The following is a 19,749-nucleotide window of genomic DNA, read 5'->3' on the forward strand; positions in this document are numbered from 1 at the left end:
ATGTAGCGCCGGGGAGAGGAGCACTGATGTGCAATACTGGAAACAGCGTTTGCGATCGATATTTGGCTCTCTAGGGACTGTATTATACTCCCAGAATATCACCGGGCTAAAACCTGCATTGCAGCCCTGCCATCAGCGTTAAGTATGAAGACCTGCAAAATAGGTAAGTTAAAGTTTTTATTTTTTAATTCTTTTTCAGCGATTTAGTAGGTAAGGGTTTTGTGAATGTTTTATTTTGTAATTTTGTTGTTGTTTTTCCCCCTCCCAAGGCCTCTCTTGCAGCGCTATCGGCCCCGGACTAAAGTTGCCAAAATTCACGGTTTGCGCCGCGAATCCTTGTGCAATGCTGATTTTTACCGAAAAGCGGGCCTGAAAATGGTAGCTAAGTAATTTTGGCGTAAAACTACCATTTTTGCTGAAAACCGAAATTCTAGCCCATTAATCAAAAGTTTGGAGAATGTGTGTGCAGATACGTTTTTCTACCCAGTATTAAACTCAACAAGAGGTCATGATTTCAAATTAAGGATGGGGAAAAAATGAAAAATTCAGGTAATTCTTTTTGTCAGTAAAACAGCCATAAATACATGAAATGTGTGCAATACCCAGAAAGTGTGGTGGAGCAACAAACTATGACAGGGATCAAAAAAGGGATTAGGCAAGTTCCTGTCAGCAAATAGCATTCAGATTTATTAGATTCATAATTAGAATAGATATTAAGGTAATCTTATGGGAAGTTGGATAATAGATTAAATGATCCACACCTGCCTGAAAATTGGTCTATGTTAGTAATCCATTAAAGGGGTGAAAACATTAGCTATGTAGCTGCAAGATAATGTAACCTTTTATCCTTGTAATCTTCATACAGGTTCAGAACATCAAGTGCTCTACATTGCAACAAGAAATGAAATTCGCAGTATTTATCCATTTGACCCCAACTCAGCCTATGAGCAAGTGTTTCAAGGAGATGAGACTGTCAAAATTAGTATGATGGATGTGTACGTTAAAGGCAAAAAGATCTTCTGGACCAATGGGCACACAGGCAAAATCTCCTATATCGACATCTCAGACAAACGGAAAAGACAGACAAATGATGCTACAGATCTGAATGTAATTTCAAGAAAGCGCTAATTGAATGCATTGCATCATTAAGAATGAACTGTGCATTAATAATACAATTTACACTTGATTTCTATACTCCTCAATTTCTTTTTATCAATCACTGTTGCACTTAGCTTTCTCAACATCTAGTTTACCATTTCTCCTTGTCTCACTTTTGCGTTGCTTTTTTTTTTAGCTCATTATTGATTAAGTTGTGGTGTTTTGAGACTGAACACTGTTGTGATGTAATACTGGGAGTTAACTCAGGAGAGTACTGGATGAATTTTGCATCAAGTTTCGATAAATTTGGGCCCTATTTGGTATTATCTCCAAATGTTGCCTGCACTAGCACCAGTGGCTTAATGCACATTATCGATGCGGTAGATTACTATTATTTTGATCGCCCATGATAAAATCTGCACGCAGCGTAAGACTGCAAAAGTGTCCCCAAGAGCTATTTTTGAAAACATTTTTAGTCAGTCTGCGGTTCTCACCTAGTAGCTTTCTTACGACCAGACTTTTGGCTAAAAAAATCTATGTTCTGCGACTAAATTATTTTAAAAAATGCAGCAGCAGATTATTGATCATGTAGGAGTAAAAATCCAGTGATTATTTTTCCAACTGGAGGAGAAGGAACGGGAATGTCTTTTGATGTCACTCATTTTGCTTGGTTCTCTGGATGAAACTGAATAACAAATTCCCACTTAACATTGTTTTTTTCGAATACAAGTCCAACCAGTTTTCTCCCATGAGGTGCGTCTTCCTTAACTAAGAGCCTCTCTGAGATTTTTGCATCATGCACCCTTTGGTATAGTATGGTTTTCTTTTCCTGCCGATGGAGAAGCACCTCACTTCTCACAACAGCTTGCCTGGGATCTTTAACTTGCCACTAAAAGAATTGTATCCACCACTCCTAAAAACTCCTAAATCTGGGAGTCAATCAAAAAGCATGCTTTATGTGGCTTCCACAATAGTTATAGATATAAACAATTCACATTGTGCCAGCAGTCATGGTGTATGAGATGAATCATAAATAAGGGAAGAGGATCTCTAATTATATACCTGATGTTGAGCAAGACAGATAATGCTTGTTGGCCAATGTGTAACATAGAATCATAGAAATTTACAGCATGGAAGGAGGCCATTTCAGCCCATCGTGTCTGCACCGGCCGACCAAGAGCTATCCAGCCTAATCCCACTCTCCAGCTCTTGGTACGTAGCCCTGAAGGTTACGGCACTTCATGTGCACATCCAAGTAACGATTTTGACTAAACCCTTTATGCAAGTAATAAATGTAGCATTTTTCATGCTTTATTTATTACAATAAAGGGTTTGAAAATATATGTTTTTCAATGTGCTATGCGGTTAATATGATGGAAATGAGCTCAACTTGATTTGTTTCCTGAGCTTGTATGTATGCACATCAAATAGATGCCTTCTCAAAAGTTAACTTTTCAAATGTCATAAAATCAAAATTGTTAGTGTGTCAGTGCAGAGTGCACACTTTCAAATTCTGCCAAACATTTGGCATATCCAGTATATATGAAAACGTATTGTAGATTATTTTCTCCAGTGAGTAATCTCCTTCACACCCTGCAGCCAGATAGCCAGATAGCAAAACGAGAGTCACTCTGCTCCAGTTTAGACCGGCAACTGTAGCGCAAATCAGACCAAAAATCAGCAGGGAATCTGATTGTCAATGTAGATATAGATTATATTATGATTTGATCCTCATTTCATTTTAATCCCATGTGGAGAGGATTTTGTAAGGCCATGGTTTCAAGGCAAACTCCAGAGACTTCAGCACATAAACTAGGCTGATACTTCAGTGCAGTACGGACAGAATACTGCACTGCTAGAAGTGGTAACTTTTGGATTAAACATTAAATTGAACACCTGTCTGCTCAGGTGGATAAGAACATAGGAACATACGAAATAGGAACAGGAGTAGGCCATATGGCCCCTCGAGTCTGCTCCGCCATTCAATAAGATTATGGCTGATCTGATCATGGACTCAGCTCCACTTCCCCTCCTGCTCCCCATAACCCTTTATCCCCTTATCGTCTATAAGAAACTGTCTATTCCTGTCTTAAATTTATTCAATGTCCCAGCTACCACAGCTCTCTGAGGCAGCGAATTCCACATATTTACAACTCTCTGAGAGAAGAAATTTTTCCTCATCTGTTTTAAATGGGCAGCCCCTTATTCTAAGATCATGCCCTCTAGTTCTAGTCTCCCCCATCAGTGGAAACTCCTCTATGCATCCACCTTGTCAAGCCCCCTCATAATCTTATACGTTTCGATAAGATCACCTTTCATTCTTCTGAATTTCAACCTACTCAACCTTTCCTTATCAGTTAACCCCTTCATCCCCAGAATCAACTTAGTGAATCTCCTCTGAACTGCCTCCAAAGCAAGTATATCCTTTCATAAATATGGAAACCAAAACTGCATGCAGTATTCTAGGTGTGGCCTCACCAATACATTATATAGCTGTAGCAAGATTTCCCTGCTTTTATACTCCACCCCTTTGCAATATAGGCCAAGATACCTGATCATGTGCTGTACCTGCATACTATCCTTTTGCGTTTCATGCACAAGCACCCCCAGGTCCCGCTGTACTGCGGCACTTTGCAATCTTTCTCCATTTAAATCATTTTTTTCTGCCAAAATGCATGACCACACACTTTCCAACATTATATTCCATCTGCCAAATTTTTGCCTGTCTATGTCCTTTTGCAGATTTTTTGTGTCCTCCTCACACATTGCTTTTCCTCCCATCTTTGTATCGTCAGTAAACTTGGCTGCATTACACTCAGTCCCTTCTTCCAAGTCGTTTATATAGGTTGTAAATAGTTGGGGTCCCAGCACCGATCCCTGCGGCACCCCACTAGTTATTTGTTGCCAACCACAGAATGAGCCATTTATCACGACTCTCTGTTTTCTGTTAGTTAGTCAATCCTCTATCCATGCTAATATATCACCCCCAACCCCGTGAACTTTTATCTTGTGCAGTAACCTTTTATGTGGCACCTTATCAAATGCCTTCTAGAAGTCCACATACACCACATCCACTGGTTCCCCTTTATCCACCCTGTTCATTACATCCTCAACGTAGAAGATCCCTTGACACTATTTGAAAGAAAAGTGTAGGAATTATCCTGATCTCCAGGCCATCATTTATCCCTCAACTAACATCATTTGAAAAACAGATTATCTCATTGCTGTTTGTCGGACCTTGCTATGTGTAAATTGGCTGTAAAGTGCTTTGGGAGATCCTGAGGTTGTGAAAGGCACTATATAAATCCAAGTTCTTTATAATAAATATTTCTTATGGTGTGAGCTGTAGACTAGATAGCTTAGAATCACCCAAGTTAGGAATAAAGGAACATCGCATTTAAGATCTCTGGAAAAATGGCCTCATTGTAACTCATTCAAGCAATTGATACTTACATTTCCCCAAAAGATATTCTTGTGAGAAAATGGATAACTGCATCTTCTAAACAATGTAATTTTTATTTCTAACTTAGATTCCTGGCTTCCAAGCACCACAGGGCATTGCAGTTGACTGGGTTGCTGAAAATATCTATTGGACCGATTCTTTCAGAAATGTAATTTATGTGGCTAAGATTAATGGACAGAAGTACAAGAGACTTGTATCTGGAATGATGGACAAACCCTATGCTATTGCTGTTGATCCCAGCAGAGGGTATGGTGCTATATTTTCTAGGTTATTTTGAGCTGCTCAACCCTGTGTTCAGAAAGCCAAGATGTGCACTTTCCACAACATGGCCACCAATGTTATCCAACTAATAACGCATCAAATTCAGAATGACCTTTGAACTGAGTGAAATTTGCCGATTCTCAAATATTAAATAATATGTAATGGAAAATATTGGAAATCTGAAATAAAACAGAAAATGCTAAAAATGTGCAGCAGCTCAGGCAGCATCCGTAAGAGAAAAATAAGTCAGTATTTGGTGTGTCTCAAAAGTGAAATGTTAACTTGTCTTTCAAATGCTGATTAATTGTTGCATATTTCCACCATTTTCTAATTTTATTCTACTCAAAAATATCTTCATTTTCAGACAAAATTTTGCCATTCAACTCTATTTAGATTGGTGAATGTCACTTCATATCTTCATATGAATGCATTTGGATATAACCACGAAGGACTAGGCTTGCAATACAAGGCTTTTACTTTAAACAATAAAAATTGCAATCAGTTCAGCGCTCATTTATTAGATCCTTCACAACTTCTACCAACTATGATACCTTAGGTCGATTACAAAAGGCTTTATTTTGTTCAGGACTGGGGGTTTATTTTGGTGAAAGGGTGAAAATAGGTGCTAATGGGTGCGGTCCTAACAAGACATGCTTGTTTGAAAGTCTGGTTTTTGCAAGGAATTTTGGTTGTAATTGCTGATTACCATCATTTGAACTTGCCTGGAGTTGCTAAAACAGACACCTACAGGTTTTTGCACTCAATTGGTGGGTAGAGGCAGTTTTCATGGAGCAGTATATGTGGGGTCTATGCCCCCACTTCCACTGAAGGTGTGGAGTGCACTGGCTGATATACAGCAGCAGGTTTCAGGATGGCTCAGGGATCGAGGGAGAGGGCACTCAGGCTCTTGGATGCAGCACTGGGGGTCCTGGTGGAGGGGGTCCAGAGGAGGAGGGATGTCCTATACCCGCAGGGGGGTGGAGTCCACCTCATCCTCCTGTCCCTCTCTCCTGCGGCAGGCTGGTACTACTCTGCCTGGCCTCATATCCTCCTCCCATTCCTCCAGCAGACCAAGGGAACCACGAGCAAGATACCCATGAACAAGCACTCCCTTTCTGGTGACTCCTATAGGGTGTCCAATAAGGTGGAGTAGCACAGCCTCACTTTTTTTAGTTGAAATCCTCAGAGAATTTCCAGAATAAATGTTGATGAAGTCTGAGTGTTGGTGAAGTCTTGACAAAATTTCCCCAGAAAGTCTCTCGACGAGTTTCAAAAGACCTCTTCAAACCTCCAGTAGTCTGTGAACAGTAAAAGATGACAGGCCTTTAAGTGGGGCTTGAACTCCTCAGCAACGTCTTGTTTACTCCCAATCAGCTGGTCACTGTTAGCAGATGGTGTTAGGTCAAGCACTACCCACCAAAATGTTGTGCAGCCTTGTTAATGAGCGTTAGCAAGCAATTTAAGTGGTAATCTGCCCCTTTAACAATCCTCCAGCTAGCTGTTCCAAGTGCAAGCTTCAACCCCTTTTACCAAGATGGCACTTGCTCTAAATGTGGGCTAAATTGGTGTTTCAGCTCAATATCCCATCTTGGCCACCTCAGAGGCTCTTTAGCACCTGAAGTAGCTGTCGAAAATTGCCCTTCCCAGACTCTACAGTGTGTATTTACAATTACAATCCTGAGAGTTTCAGACACATCCACTAACTTTTCAATATTTAGTTCGAATTAAAATCACAAGTCGCACATATACTATAAATAGTTGTATTCACATGGAACATTTAATTGACGACTTGGAATAATAGAGTTATAATTAATTAATAACAGCATTATAATTAATTACAACATGTGGTGACTGGACTAAACTAACTATTATCGCTCGAAAATCTGTCAATATTCTCATAACTATAGTAAGTGACAGACTACAATACATAGCTTGCTTTCAATATTTAATTTTGAAGTGCATCTGTTGAAGGGGCACTACTGACTAAAATAGGCATTTTATTCTGTTCCTTTTAAATATATTGTTTTGATGCCTTTATTTGTAATGGTTACAGAATGATGTATTGGACAGACTATGGTAAGCAGCCCAAGATAGAGCAATCTGCCATGGATGGGACTCTACGAAGAATTCTCATACATAAGGATCTGCAGTGGCCTACAGGTAATATAAATGCCTGTACTCTGAGTGCAACCAATTCCTGATCTTGCAATGGTGAAATGATAATGCTTTAAACAAAATAGGGCAATTTTCGATTCAGGTGTATAACAAGGAGTAGGCGGGGCTCTGCTAAACTGATGCAGTCAGCAAGAGGCCTGATCAATATTCATTATCGGGCCTTGTTGGCATTGAATCAATGAGCTGACAGCGCTAATTGCAAACCTATATGCAGTTCACTGACTGGGAGTATGGGAAAATCTTGATGGGCTTACAACAGCGACTTAAAGAGAAGGGGTGGAAAGGTCAGGAGTTAAAGGGAGCAGCAGTTTATTGTGACAGGGAATATTTTGCAGTGCCTGCAGTTGCAAGGAGATCAAGTATTGGAAGTCTTTCAGACTCAAAACACACAAGCAACTGCAGTGAAAGTGTATATAAGACCTCTGTACTGCAGCTAAGGATTCCATCAAACATTTCTGGAAATGGCCACCACTCGACTTGTACCACCCATGCTTTGTGGGAGAGTTGAGAACTGGCAGTAGCACCACAGATAGAAACAAAAATAGCATTGACTGCATCATTTGACCCCGATTTGCATTAATTAGTGAGGCCATCGTCTATTCCTGGCAGGAGCTCTGGCTGCCTAAATTGAGGTCTGCCCAAAGATCAGAATAAACGGTCAACCAGTGGTAAGTTGGTGGGTCAAATTTTTAGGTGTAAACAGTGAGTAATAGCAAGACAAAAATCTCCCTCGTTTCCTTCAAATTTCAGTTTTCCAAATGGTGCACAAAATGGTTGAAAACTTTGAAAGACAACCCAATCACCAGAGTGGGTAGTTTGTTTATCTTTGAGAAGAATAAAACACAGTAAGACTGATTTTTCCAGTTACCATAGCTGATGGTGCCAAAGTCTAGTGCAGGGCTGGGAAATCAACAGAAATTTCTACTTTTTTTTATGATCTTCTGGCCAGCCTAATGTGTTCTCGAACAAAATTTGCAAGAACATCTTTCAATACAAAAATAAATGTTCATGATATTGAAATCAACAAAGGTATAATTCCTCAATTTAGCTTTGAGTTTGTGACAGCAGAATTGTTCAGTGTTTGTGTTTTTTGGCGGATTGCTTATCCGTGGAGGCTTTAACTAATTTCTCATTGCTGCAATCAAAATTGTTGTCGGAATTACAATGGATATGTCTTGCGTTTCTTGAAGAAGGAGAAAAAGGATGAAAGGAGGGATGTGAAGCACTGCACCAGAGGAGGACTGCCACCTTTAGCTTTTACTCTTCCAGTTTTGACTGTGGATGCAGGCACAGCTACCTGGAAATGTCTGATGAAAGTTACCTTTATAAAATCCATTTCAGCAGGGAGGCAGAGATAATGTGCTATCTGATCTGCAGACAACCTCTACCACAAGGACAGCACAGCCAGTGGCAGTCAATTTCACCACAACCCGGTGCTTTAATGCCCCAGGCTTATTTCAAGATATCACAGGGGACATCTCGGACATCATAAAATGCACAGATGCATTGTTCACCAGGGAAAAAAGACATTATTTTTCTCTAGAAGCTAAGCAGCAGATGAAAGGATCCTTTACATTGCAAGATTTCCCAAAGTCAAGGTCATTATCGATGGTACCTTATGCTCATTTATACACGTGCACATAAAGTATAGCTTTCAAGAACCACATAGGATTTTGCTCTATCTATGTGCGGACAGCAATGATCAGCAAGCAGGATCATCACGGTCAATGCCCATTCACAGGCAGCGATTGTGATACTCTAACATTAAGGCAATCCTCTGTGTTTAAGTTATTTGAAAGAGAAAGCAAACAGCATAGATGGTTTATAGGAGATGAAGGCTACCCCATTCCTGGGTTCATTTTATTCATTGTTGGGATGTAGCCGTTGCTGGTAAGGTTGGCATTTATTGTCCATCCCTAGTTGCCCTGAGAAGGTGGTGGTCAGCCTTCTTCTTAGACCACTGGTAGTGGTTTGATACAAATGAATGGCTTGGTAGACCACTTCAGAGGGCAGTTAAGAGTCAACCATGTTAATGTGGGACTACAATCATATGTAGGCGAGACCAGGTAAGGACGGCAGGTTTCCTTCAGAAACTGGTGAACCAGTTGGGTTTTAACGACAATCCGACAGCTTCATGTCACTTTAACTGCATTTTATTTCCAGAGTTTTTTTTAAACTGAATTCAAATTCTCAAACTGCACTAACTCGCCTACTGTGGACACCAATGCTTTCTTTACTGATACTTTAATCTACATCTTCAGAGGTAAACTCTCTGGATCCAGCAGCAGTAAAATGCAATCAAATGCAATTCCCTAATAGTGATTAGTGTTTGTGGCTAGTGTGTTTTGCCCAGTTGAATACCCTTGTTGATAGTGTATATTGTATGTGTTCTGTATGTTAATCTTGGACTTCCTCAGAAGCAGAAGTAAGCAAGATGGCTGGTTGCAGTGTGTCATTGGGAGCCACTTGGAAGTAAGATGGCTTTGTATCTCCTTGTGCTTAATAGTGTGATCTGCTATCCAGTACTGCAGTGGCTCACTGGTCCTGTCTGTTTTCTGGTCATTTCAGGGTGAGAGCTGAATGGGCCAGATGTGACATCATCCTGAGAAGCATCAGCAGCCTCAGTTTCCAACTACAAGCATACACCTGCTGCTGATCACCACATCTCTTCAGCATGCATGGGATCAGACCTCTGGGCATCTTTGAGCACAGTGAATCTTTGCAAAATCTCTCCGTAGCAGTAGTCCAACTTGCTCAGCACCTCTGTCACTGGAGGCTCCACTACTGAGTTGCCATGTGCTTCATGGTAGACTGAGATCTGTTCAGTGGTTATGCACAACTGCACAGATGTAGGTAGTGAATTTCTCCGCGATCACTACCAGACTTTGCAGATTCTTGCCATCCTTCTTTTGAATGCACAGCATGTGAAGGCTGAATCCCTATGCACTGTAAGCTGAGTGTGGACGTGACCCTCTAGCCTTGAGATACTTGCCCTTGTTCTACTACCACCACCAACTTCTGCTCACTGCTGCTCCGCATATTACTCAGATTGACTGTCTAAAACCACTGAAATTGATATACCTCTGCTGGTACTTGCTGGAATGAATGAGATAGGGTGAAGCTGGCTTCTGGAGTGCTGTGACAGCCTGTGGTTGCTTCTTTGGATTTATCTATAATGTTGGCTACAAACCATGCCTTTAAACATAGCTTACATAGATAATAGTGTATGTCATGTTGGTATACTGGGATGTATTCACGAGTGAGAAAGTGAGTGAATAGAGGAAAGAACAACAACAGGACAATGATACCAGCTCTGAGCTTCATGAAGGCCTCTGGTTTTATTCTGGCCCACTCCCTTTCTGTTATCAGGCTACAAGGCATTGAGCACAGCTTGTTGAGATTGATTTAATGGTTTCTCATGTTATGTGTTGCTTTAATCCTACAATTAGAGAAGTGATGGTGATATACTGGAAGTTTGAAGAGCACATCGAGTGATAACCAAGTGACTACTGTGCATCCCTGGTGTGCGTGAGCAAATAAATGTGCCTCATGCAAGTAGCTTATGTTGCTAGATTGGATTAGGGGATCATCCTTGCAAATGATAACACAAACATCAATTTCAGTTTCAAGTGCAAAACAGTTACTCTGTCCTCCATCTCTTGCTAAGCAGAGTGTAAAGTTCTGGGGCTGGATTCTTGGTCTGTTGCCGCCTCAGTTTTCATCCCGGAGGGTTGGTAATGGCGGCGGAAAGCATTTCCAGGCAGCCGGCCAGCTTCCAGTGCCCCGGCGGGACATTCGGTGCCGGGATTTGCCGGGTCGTTGGGATTTGCCGGGTCGTTGAGCAGTACCGCCCGGGAGAGGCGAGCCTATGTGCAACACCCCTGGTTGCGACACCAGCTCAAAATTTGAAACTCGCCCGATCCGTAGCACCGGGTAGCGCACCCTAGTCGGACCACCTGTGAAAGCTGGCGGTCCCAGCTGTAGCGGCCGCAGTGGGGAAAGGAATGTTTACCTGAGGAAAGTGTGATTGATTGTTTTTTATTTTTTTATTTTTGCGATTCATGTGGATGTGGCGTCAGTAAAGTATTGGGAATGTTTTTGGTGTGGGTTTTTTTCAGATTTTTGTTGTCCACGGAAGCCTCTCAGGGCACGCCGAGGCCGGCTATTTACCTCGGGATTTTAATTTGCTCAGCCTGACTAGCACCCTAATAGATGTGTGGTATGCCTCCCTTAGCACTTCGCTCCACACTCAGAGCCCAGCTAGTTAATTTTGCGGCTGGAGACGCAAACCATTTCCCGGCGCAAAATTTACCGCTCCGTCCTGGTTAATGCTGCAAGAGGCGCACTGAATTTCCAGCCCCAGGTGTAGATAGAGTGCCCTAGTTTGCCAGACAGGCCACTTCTTTGCTGAACTTATAACTATAGAAACATAACCTTCACTCTTATAGAGCAATCCAAATTAAACCCACTTCCCTATGTCCACATAACGTCGTAATGTCCTCTATTTCAAATATTTAGCTAATTTTCTCTTGAAAGACACAACGATCTCTGACTCAACATTCTCTGCCACAAAACACTTCATGCTTCAACAACCCTCTATATTAATAACCCTTTGACCCTTTGTCACTGACTTCCCAACCAGAGAATATAGCCTATCCCTACTAACTGTATCAAAACTTCATAATTAAAAAGAAAATTCGACTAAATCTCCTCTTAGCATTTTCTGCTTCAGTGGAAGTAGTCCCTGTACCTCAAACCTCTCCTCATTCATATAGTTTCCTATCCTTGATGTCTTACCAGTCATTTCCAGTTTTCTGTTTGATAACATTTAATTAGCAGCTTCACCCCTTAACTGTAACTTTAAGAGTTGCAACTGCACATTAACAACCCCCCCACCCCCGCCCCCCCCACTGCTTCCACTGAAAGTAAGCTCCCACAGGCAACTATTACTCCAGATCAGGAACTCGCTGTGTATAAATAATGATGCTGATCTCAGGGAATCTCAGGATTACCACCTTTGGTATGATGTCAGTAAATGCCAGGCTGACTCAGGTGCTGCTGCATTATTACTGGTACTAGAAAGGTACCCTTAGGTCGCGAATTCACCTACTGAGGTGGGTTTGGTGCGACCAGGGTCCCTATCAGGGTCCCAGCCCGCTGCTGGTTCCATCCCGCTCAATAGAAGTGATTTTATACTAATTGAGCTTGTGGATCTGATGACGCATCACCAGCCGGTTTCCTTAAAGGGATCATGCCCAAATTGATGTTGACAGTTGTGCTGTCAGTGTTCTACAGCACTGAGGTACTGCAAACACTGACGAGCACTACACAGAGGCGCATGGTTGCACCCAGGCTCTCCTCTGACTCCCTCCCGATGCTTATGGAGAGAGTCACAGCATGCAAGGAGTTTCTCTTCCCTTCCACTGGGTGGGAGACCTCCCTAGGAGACCAGTGCAGCCTGGTTGCACATTGCACAGGAGGGGACAAGCAGAGATGTCATCAGGAGGACCTGGCTGCAGTAGCGCAAACGTTTCAATGATCTCAGTAGATCACAAAACGTTACTGCAAAACCACACTCAACCTCATTCTGCTGTGCCACTCATTACATCCCCATCACTCTGCCTTCCCTACCCTACTCCTGCACATCCTTACTCACATCAACTTACCTTGCACCCCCACCCATCTCTCTCTCTATCGACATTATCACATCGCCATCTCACTAGCCACTCCTCACACTCACCCTCATCCTAGTCCAATCATACCAACTATCAACACACAAGTTTCTATTAATGTGTTGTCAAACATTGAAATCTTTATTTTCAACACTTTCCGTTCTTGGACAGATTTGTGTGCACCTTTGGAAGGTGCTTAGTGAGATGCAGCGAATGATGAGAGATGCAATGGTAATGGCTTGGACATTGTAGGGATGCTTTATCTTTATGGTGTTGGTGTGGGGTGGTGTCAACCTGGTGTATTATGTGGCAGCCTGGGTGTACAGCTTCAAGTGAAGTAAATTTGGCCATGGTGAGGCCATCCCTGGCGTCCCGAGCAGCAATGTGGTTGGGTGCCAATGCCCCGAAGGCAAAATTTTGTACTGCTTCTACTCCTATTCCCACAGCATTAATCTTCATATCTGCACTTGTTTTCTCTGTTCCTCCACCTATTGTTTGGATCTAAAGATCTAGACTCTTACCAGCTGCCTCCAAGGCATGGCTTAGACTGCTGCTAGGCTAATTAGCAGAAACTCACTCATAGCAAACAGTACCTTTAAATATATGTGAACACTATAAAAATTCTGCCCATTACCTTTAGAAAACAAAGATCTTCTCTCATGGGGCTTCCATTTGATCTACCCCTTTAACATTGAGGCTTAAGGTCCAGGAAGTGCTGGGACTTCCTCACAGGATCTTCAAAGCATCCAGTGAAGCTCCAGTAGTGCCCACACTCGACTTAAATGAAGGCTCACTGAAAATCTTGATATTTCATTGCTTCTAGTGCATTGCATCCACATTGTTCCCTGTCAGTGCCAGGAGAGGAAGGCAAGCCCTGATAATTCTTTAGGTCCTTTAATCTGACTTTAATATGTGAATATACGATGATAATTTTGATCAAACCCAGATTTTCTGGAGAACACAATATGCTCCTTTAAAATGTATATATATTTAAATCAGTATAAAGTCTTTTTAATCATACTTTTTTATTCTGAAAACATAAATGTATCAACAATGGGATTTTTTTCTGTGAATCTCAGAAAAGAAAATAGATACCTGTAAAATTGAAAGCAAGTCTTGGACCGTGTAATCATTAAGGAATGCATGAAAAATTTAATTATAAGCAGAAAATGTTGACACTGTAATAGAATGACCATTTTAAAATGTGTATAATTCTTTTCCTCTCCTAAGGACTGGCTCTTGATCATTTCAACCAGCGCTTGTATTGGGCAGACACCAAGCTTTCAATTGTAGGCAGTGTCCGCTTTGATGGCAGTGATTCTGTTGTCGTTGCCAGTGTTAAACAAGGTAGCAACAAATTTCACTTTCTCAGTTTGTAATGTGGAAAGAAAATGATAGATATTGATAGTTAATTTAATTACGTCTTACCTTTTCCACATGAGTTAAGATCTAAGTATACAATCTGTTTTATTGTTCAAGGTCTCCTAAGTCCATTCAGCATTGATGTTTTTGAAGATTATATTTATGGGGTGACACATACCAATAGTCGTGTTTTTAAAGTGCACAAATTTGGACGTGCTGACCTTGAGTACCTGGTATCGGGTCTCAGCGATGCGTCAGCTACAGTGATGTTCCATCAGTACAAACAGCAAGACTGTAAGTAACAGTACTGACATGAACAAAACAGAATATGAATAGACTGCATCAGAATGCTTTGAATCATGTTAGACTCTTAGTAACATGCACCTTCTTTGCATTCCATAGTGCCGAATCCTTGCAGTAAAAAGAACTGCGAGTGGCTGTGTTTGCTGAATCCTACTGGTGTAACATGTTTGTGTCCAGATGGAAAGAACCTGATTAATGGAACATGTGTTGATGTAGATTCTCCCACTGCATTACCTTATGGTGAGTACTTCTGTATTTCTTGACATTGAGCACTCTTGCCAAAAATAACTCACAAATTACTATCTGAATATTCATGAACTATTTTATTAAAATAAAGGATTTAAACAGTGGCATGAAATATTCTGAGAATTGCAGGGGTTTTTTTGTGTTAAAATGTCAGTATATTTTCCTCCCCACACCCCAATCCCTCTCCACTCCGGTTTTATGCTCAGCGAGGTAAGGAATGCCAATATGCAAGATGAACATTTTTCACGTTTGGTATCTACTAGTAACAACATCAAGCTCTCCCAGATCAGCTCTAGCACTGGCTAGATGTATGTTAATGCTTCCTCTACTCTGCCCTAAAATAAATGTATCTAAAAAGGGCATTGTTATCAAAGAAAAGGTTCTACAAAATTTTTATTTGTTCACAATGCATGAATTGCAGTGATATAATTCACAATTTCTATTTCCATTTCTCCCACGTGTTACTTTTGTAACCTTGTGAGATGGCATTGCCAATTTAGTGCTGATTAGTGCCAAACTGTTCAATTTTGTCCCGTGAACCCTAGTTTGCTAGAAATTCAGCTGATATAGTCGGAACACATTTACTTGCATTCTTCCTAATTGTGCTTGCAAGTTGTTTTTCTAATGTTTGGCAATGAAATTGCAGTGTGTGTGATGGTGTACTCTCAGAGTACGCCGTCGTATTGAAATGCGTCAACGTACACATTGACAGGCCATCTGCAGCGGCCACGAGAAAGCAATCACAGACGCAGATTGGGCTATTTGTCTACCGACTGGCTAGCAATTACACACGGAAGTCTTACAGTGGATGCAAACAAGCACAGGGCCTGTTTGCTTCAGCATAAGGAAATATCTGAAGCTTTAATTAATAATTTCCGTATTCTAAATTATGCACATACATTGTATGAAATTAGTTTTATTACCAATATTTCTTCACTGCTTTCCTCTCTCAGCCTCTGCATTAAACGACTTCTCATCCTCGGTGATTTCAACCTCCATCTCAATTCATCAGGCTCTCTCTCCTCTCAGTTCATTAGCCTCCTATCCGCCCTTAATCTCTCCCTCCATGTGAACTCCCCAATCCATATTCACATCCACCCCCTCGACCTTGCCATCTCTTGTGGCCTCGCTATTCGCATTGTGTCAATTCAGATAAAGCCATCCCTGACCACTTCCTCGTATCGCTCTCCACCTACATCCTCCATTCCAGCCCCACCCTCTCCCCAGCCTCACTAATCCTACCTACTGGAAAAAAACTCTCTCCCAACTCTCTTACAACTGCACTTATGAACTAATTATAATCTGCTCAGTCGTACCCACACCACCACCTTTTATGCCCCAGTCCCTATTAAACAATTACTATCTCTCACCCTGGCAATTCCCCCTGGTACAGCCCTGATCTTTGCTCTCTCAAGTCCAAGGGATGCAGACTTGAACGGATATGGTGGAAACTGGTTTAGCCATTCACCGCCAGATCTGGCTGGCCCACATAAAGCATTATCGAGTCCTGCTCTCATCTGCCAAAATTGCTCACTACTCCACAATCATTCTGGAATGCACAGATAAACCCTAGCTTCCATTTTCCACTGGTAACCATCTTCTTAAACACCTCTCCCCAGTCTCCACCTTCACATCCACAATAAGTGTGAGGAGCTCATAGACGTCTTTGTCTCTAAGATTGAGACCATTCCTACAGCTGCCTCCGCCTCTTCCCTTCCTTCCCCTAGATGATCGGGTCAAACTTCCTCTAAGGATCCCCTCTGCCCTATCCCTGACCTTACATTTTTCTTCAGTTTCTCTCCGATCTCCCCTTTTGACCTCTCTGAGCTCACCTTGTCCATGAACCCACTTCCTGCTTCCTTGATCCGATTCCGACCAAACTGCTGACCACTCAACTTCCTTTTCTGGCTCCCATGTGAGCTGACATTGTTACCAGTTCTCTATCCTCAGGTACTGTCCCCCTCTCCCTCAAATCTGCCACCATCACCCCTCCTCAAAAAAACAACCCTTGGCCTTTCCATCCTTGCAAACTACTGCCCCATCTCCAACCTCCCTTTCCTCGCCAAAGTGCTTGAACATATTATCGTTGCCCAAATCCGTGCCCATCTTTCCCGCAACTCCATGTTTGAATCCCTCCAATCCAGTTTCCACGCCTGCCATAGCACGGAAACGGCTCTCATCAAAGTCACAAATGACATCCTTTGTGACTGTGACAAAGGTAAACTATCCCAGCTCATCCTTCTTGACTTTTCTGCAGTCTTTGACATGGCTGCCCACTCTATCCTTCTCCAACACCTCTCCGCCGTCATCTAGCTGGATGGGACTGCACTCGCCTGGTTTCATTCTTATCTATCTAAGCGTAGCCAGAGAATCACCTGCAATGGCTTCTCTTCACACTTCCGCATCGTTAGTTCTTTTGTCTCCCAAGGATCTATCCTTGGCCGCCTCCTATTTCTCATCTACATGTTGCCCCTTGGCGACACCATCTGAGTCAGTTTCAGTTTCAGTGTCAGTTTCCACATGTATGCTGATGATGCCCATCTGTACCGCACAACCACTTCTCTTGACCCCTCCACGGTCTCAAAGTTGTCAGACTGCTTCTCTGACCACCAGTTCTGGATAAGCAAAAGTTTTCTCCAATTAAATATTGGGAAGACCAAAGCCACTGTTTTCGGTCCCCACCACTAACTCCGTTCCCTAGCCACTGACACCATCCCTCTCCTCAACCTCTGTCTGAGGCTGAACCAGACTTTTTTCAATCATGGTGTCATATTTGACCCTGAAATGAGCTTTCAACCACATATCCACAGCATAACTAAGACTGCCTATTTCCACCTCTGTAACATCGCCCATCTCCGCCCTTGCCTCTGCACATCCGCTGCTTAAACCTTCATCCATGCCTTTGTTACCTCTAGACTTCATGAGGTTGGGGGTAATATATTAGCATGGATAGAGGATTGGCTAACTAACAGAAAACAGAGAATCGGGGTAAATGGTTCATTCTCTGGTTGGCAACCAGTAACTAGTGGGGTGCCGCAGGGATCAGTGCTCGGACCCCAACTATTAATAATCTATATTAACGACTTGGAAGAAGGGACTGAGTGTAACGTAGCCAAGTTTGCTGATGATACAAAGATGGGAGGAAAAGCAATGTGTGAGGACACAAAAAATCTGCAAAAGGACATAGACAGGCTAAGTGAGTGGGCAAAAATTTGGCAGATGGAGTATAATGTTGGAAAGTGTGAGGTCATGCAATTTGGCAGAAAACAATCAAAGAGCAAGTTATTACTTAAATGGAGAAAGATTGCAAAGTGCCGCGGTACAGCAGAACCTGGGGGTACTTGTGCATGAAATGCAAAAGTATAGTGTTATATATGTGGACTTGTATTCACTCTGTACAGCCACCAGAGGGCTCATTCCCCAGAGTCCCAAGGGATCCCATTATCCCTTGGGAGCACAGGTATTTAAGAAGGCTTCACAGGTTGGAGAGGCACTCTGCAGACCTGCAATAAAAGACTAAAGTTACACTTTACTTTGAGCTCACAATGTTCAGTCTGACTCTTTCTCCATATACAACAACTGGCGATGGGATACAGATAGCGAACCCAAAGATGCAGAGAACAGTGGCCATCCTGGAGAAATTTTCAGAGGGAGATGATTGGTAAACTTTTGTGGAGCGACTCGACCAATACTTCGTGGCCAACGAGCTAGATGGGGAAGAGAGTGCTGCCAAATGTAGAGCGATCCTCCTCACTGTCTGTGGGGCACCAACATACTGCTGAAGAATCTGCTCAGTCCAGTGAAACCCATGGAGAAATCGTAAGACGATTTGTGCACATTGGTCCGAGAGCATTTGAACCCAAAAGAAAGCGTTCTGATGGCGAGGTACCGGTTTCTACACCTACAAAAGGTCTGAAGGCCAGGAAGTGGCGAATTATGTCGCCGAGCTGAGACGCCTTGCAGGACATTGCGAATTTGAAGGACATTTGGAGCACATGCTCAGAGACGTTTCCGTACTTGGCATTGGCCATGAAACCATACTTCGCAAGCTTTTAACTGCAGAGACCCCAACCTTGAGTAAGGCCATAGCGATAGCCCAGGCATTCATTGCCACCAGTGACAATACTAAGAAAATCTCTCAGCACACAAGTGCTGCTACAAGTACTGTGAACAAAGTGATGTTGTTTTCGAATCGTAACATACAGGGCAGGTCACACATACCTGCAGCTACACATCCGCAGGTGTCTCAGAGTCCACCATCAAGGGTGATGAATGCAAGGGCATTAACATCTTGTTGGCGCTGCGGGGGTGATCATCGTTTCCATTCATGCCGCTTCAAAGGAAACGTTTGCAAGGGCTATGGAACAATGGGACACATTTGAATGAGTGTGCAGGCGAGCTGCTAAGCCTTTTAAACTTGCAAACCACCACATTGCAGAGGAGAGCAGATCCACGGAGGATCACTATGAACCAGAGCCTCAGATAGAGGAGACAGAGGAACATGGGGTGCACACATTCACCACGAATTGTCCCCCAATAATGCTGAATGTTGAACTAAATGTACCCCCGGTATCAATGGAGCTGGACATGGGCAAGAGCCAGTCCATCATGGGCAAAAAGACTTTCAAAAGGTTGTGGTGCAACAAGACCTCAAGGCCAGTCTTAACTCCAGTTTGCACGAGACTAAGAACTTACACTAAGTGGCAGTGCTACCGTAAAGGTCTCCTACGATGGAGCAGTGCACAGACTACCACTCTGGGTGGTAACGGGTGATGTTCCCACGCTGCTCGGCAGGAGCTGGCTGGGAAAGATATGCTGAAACTGGGACAAAGTCCGCGAGCTATTGCCCGCTGACAACACTTCATGTGTCCAGGTCTTAAACAAATTTCCTTCGCTGTTCAAACCAGGCATCAGGAAATTCCAAGGAGCAAAAGTGCAGATCCACCTAACTCCGGGGGCGTGACCCATCCATCACAAGGTGAGAGCATTACTGTACATGATGAGAGAAAGGGTAGAGATCGAGCTAGACCGGCTGCAATGAGAGGGCATCATTTCACCGATCGAGTTCAGTGAGTCGAGTGGTCCAGTCCGATAGTCCCAGTCCTCAAGGGAGACAGCACCGCCAGAATCTGTGGCGATTACCAAGTAACTATCAATCATTTCTCCCAG

The 19,749-nt window shown here is 42.7% G+C and overlaps 1 protein-coding gene across 1 annotated transcript in view; it reads left to right on the plus strand.

The window, feature by feature from the left end:
* Window positions 1–19,749, plus strand: part of LOC139253819 (low-density lipoprotein receptor-related protein 1-like) — a 2,398,725-nt gene that overhangs the window by 2,293,814 nt on the left and 85,162 nt on the right. Inside the window, exons 77-82 of the mRNA XM_070873585.1 lie at window positions 866–1,107; window positions 4,629–4,807; window positions 6,876–6,982; window positions 13,900–14,016; window positions 14,149–14,325; window positions 14,434–14,574. Coding sequence (XP_070729686.1) covers window positions 866–1,107; window positions 4,629–4,807; window positions 6,876–6,982; window positions 13,900–14,016; window positions 14,149–14,325; window positions 14,434–14,574 — 963 coding nt within the window. The remainder of the gene's footprint in view (window positions 1–865; window positions 1,108–4,628; window positions 4,808–6,875; window positions 6,983–13,899; window positions 14,017–14,148; window positions 14,326–14,433; window positions 14,575–19,749) is intronic.

This window comes from Pristiophorus japonicus, chromosome 3, assembly GCF_044704955.1.
Source record: "Pristiophorus japonicus isolate sPriJap1 chromosome 3, sPriJap1.hap1, whole genome shotgun sequence".
Taxonomy (NCBI): Eukaryota; Metazoa; Chordata; class Chondrichthyes; family Pristiophoridae; genus Pristiophorus; species Pristiophorus japonicus.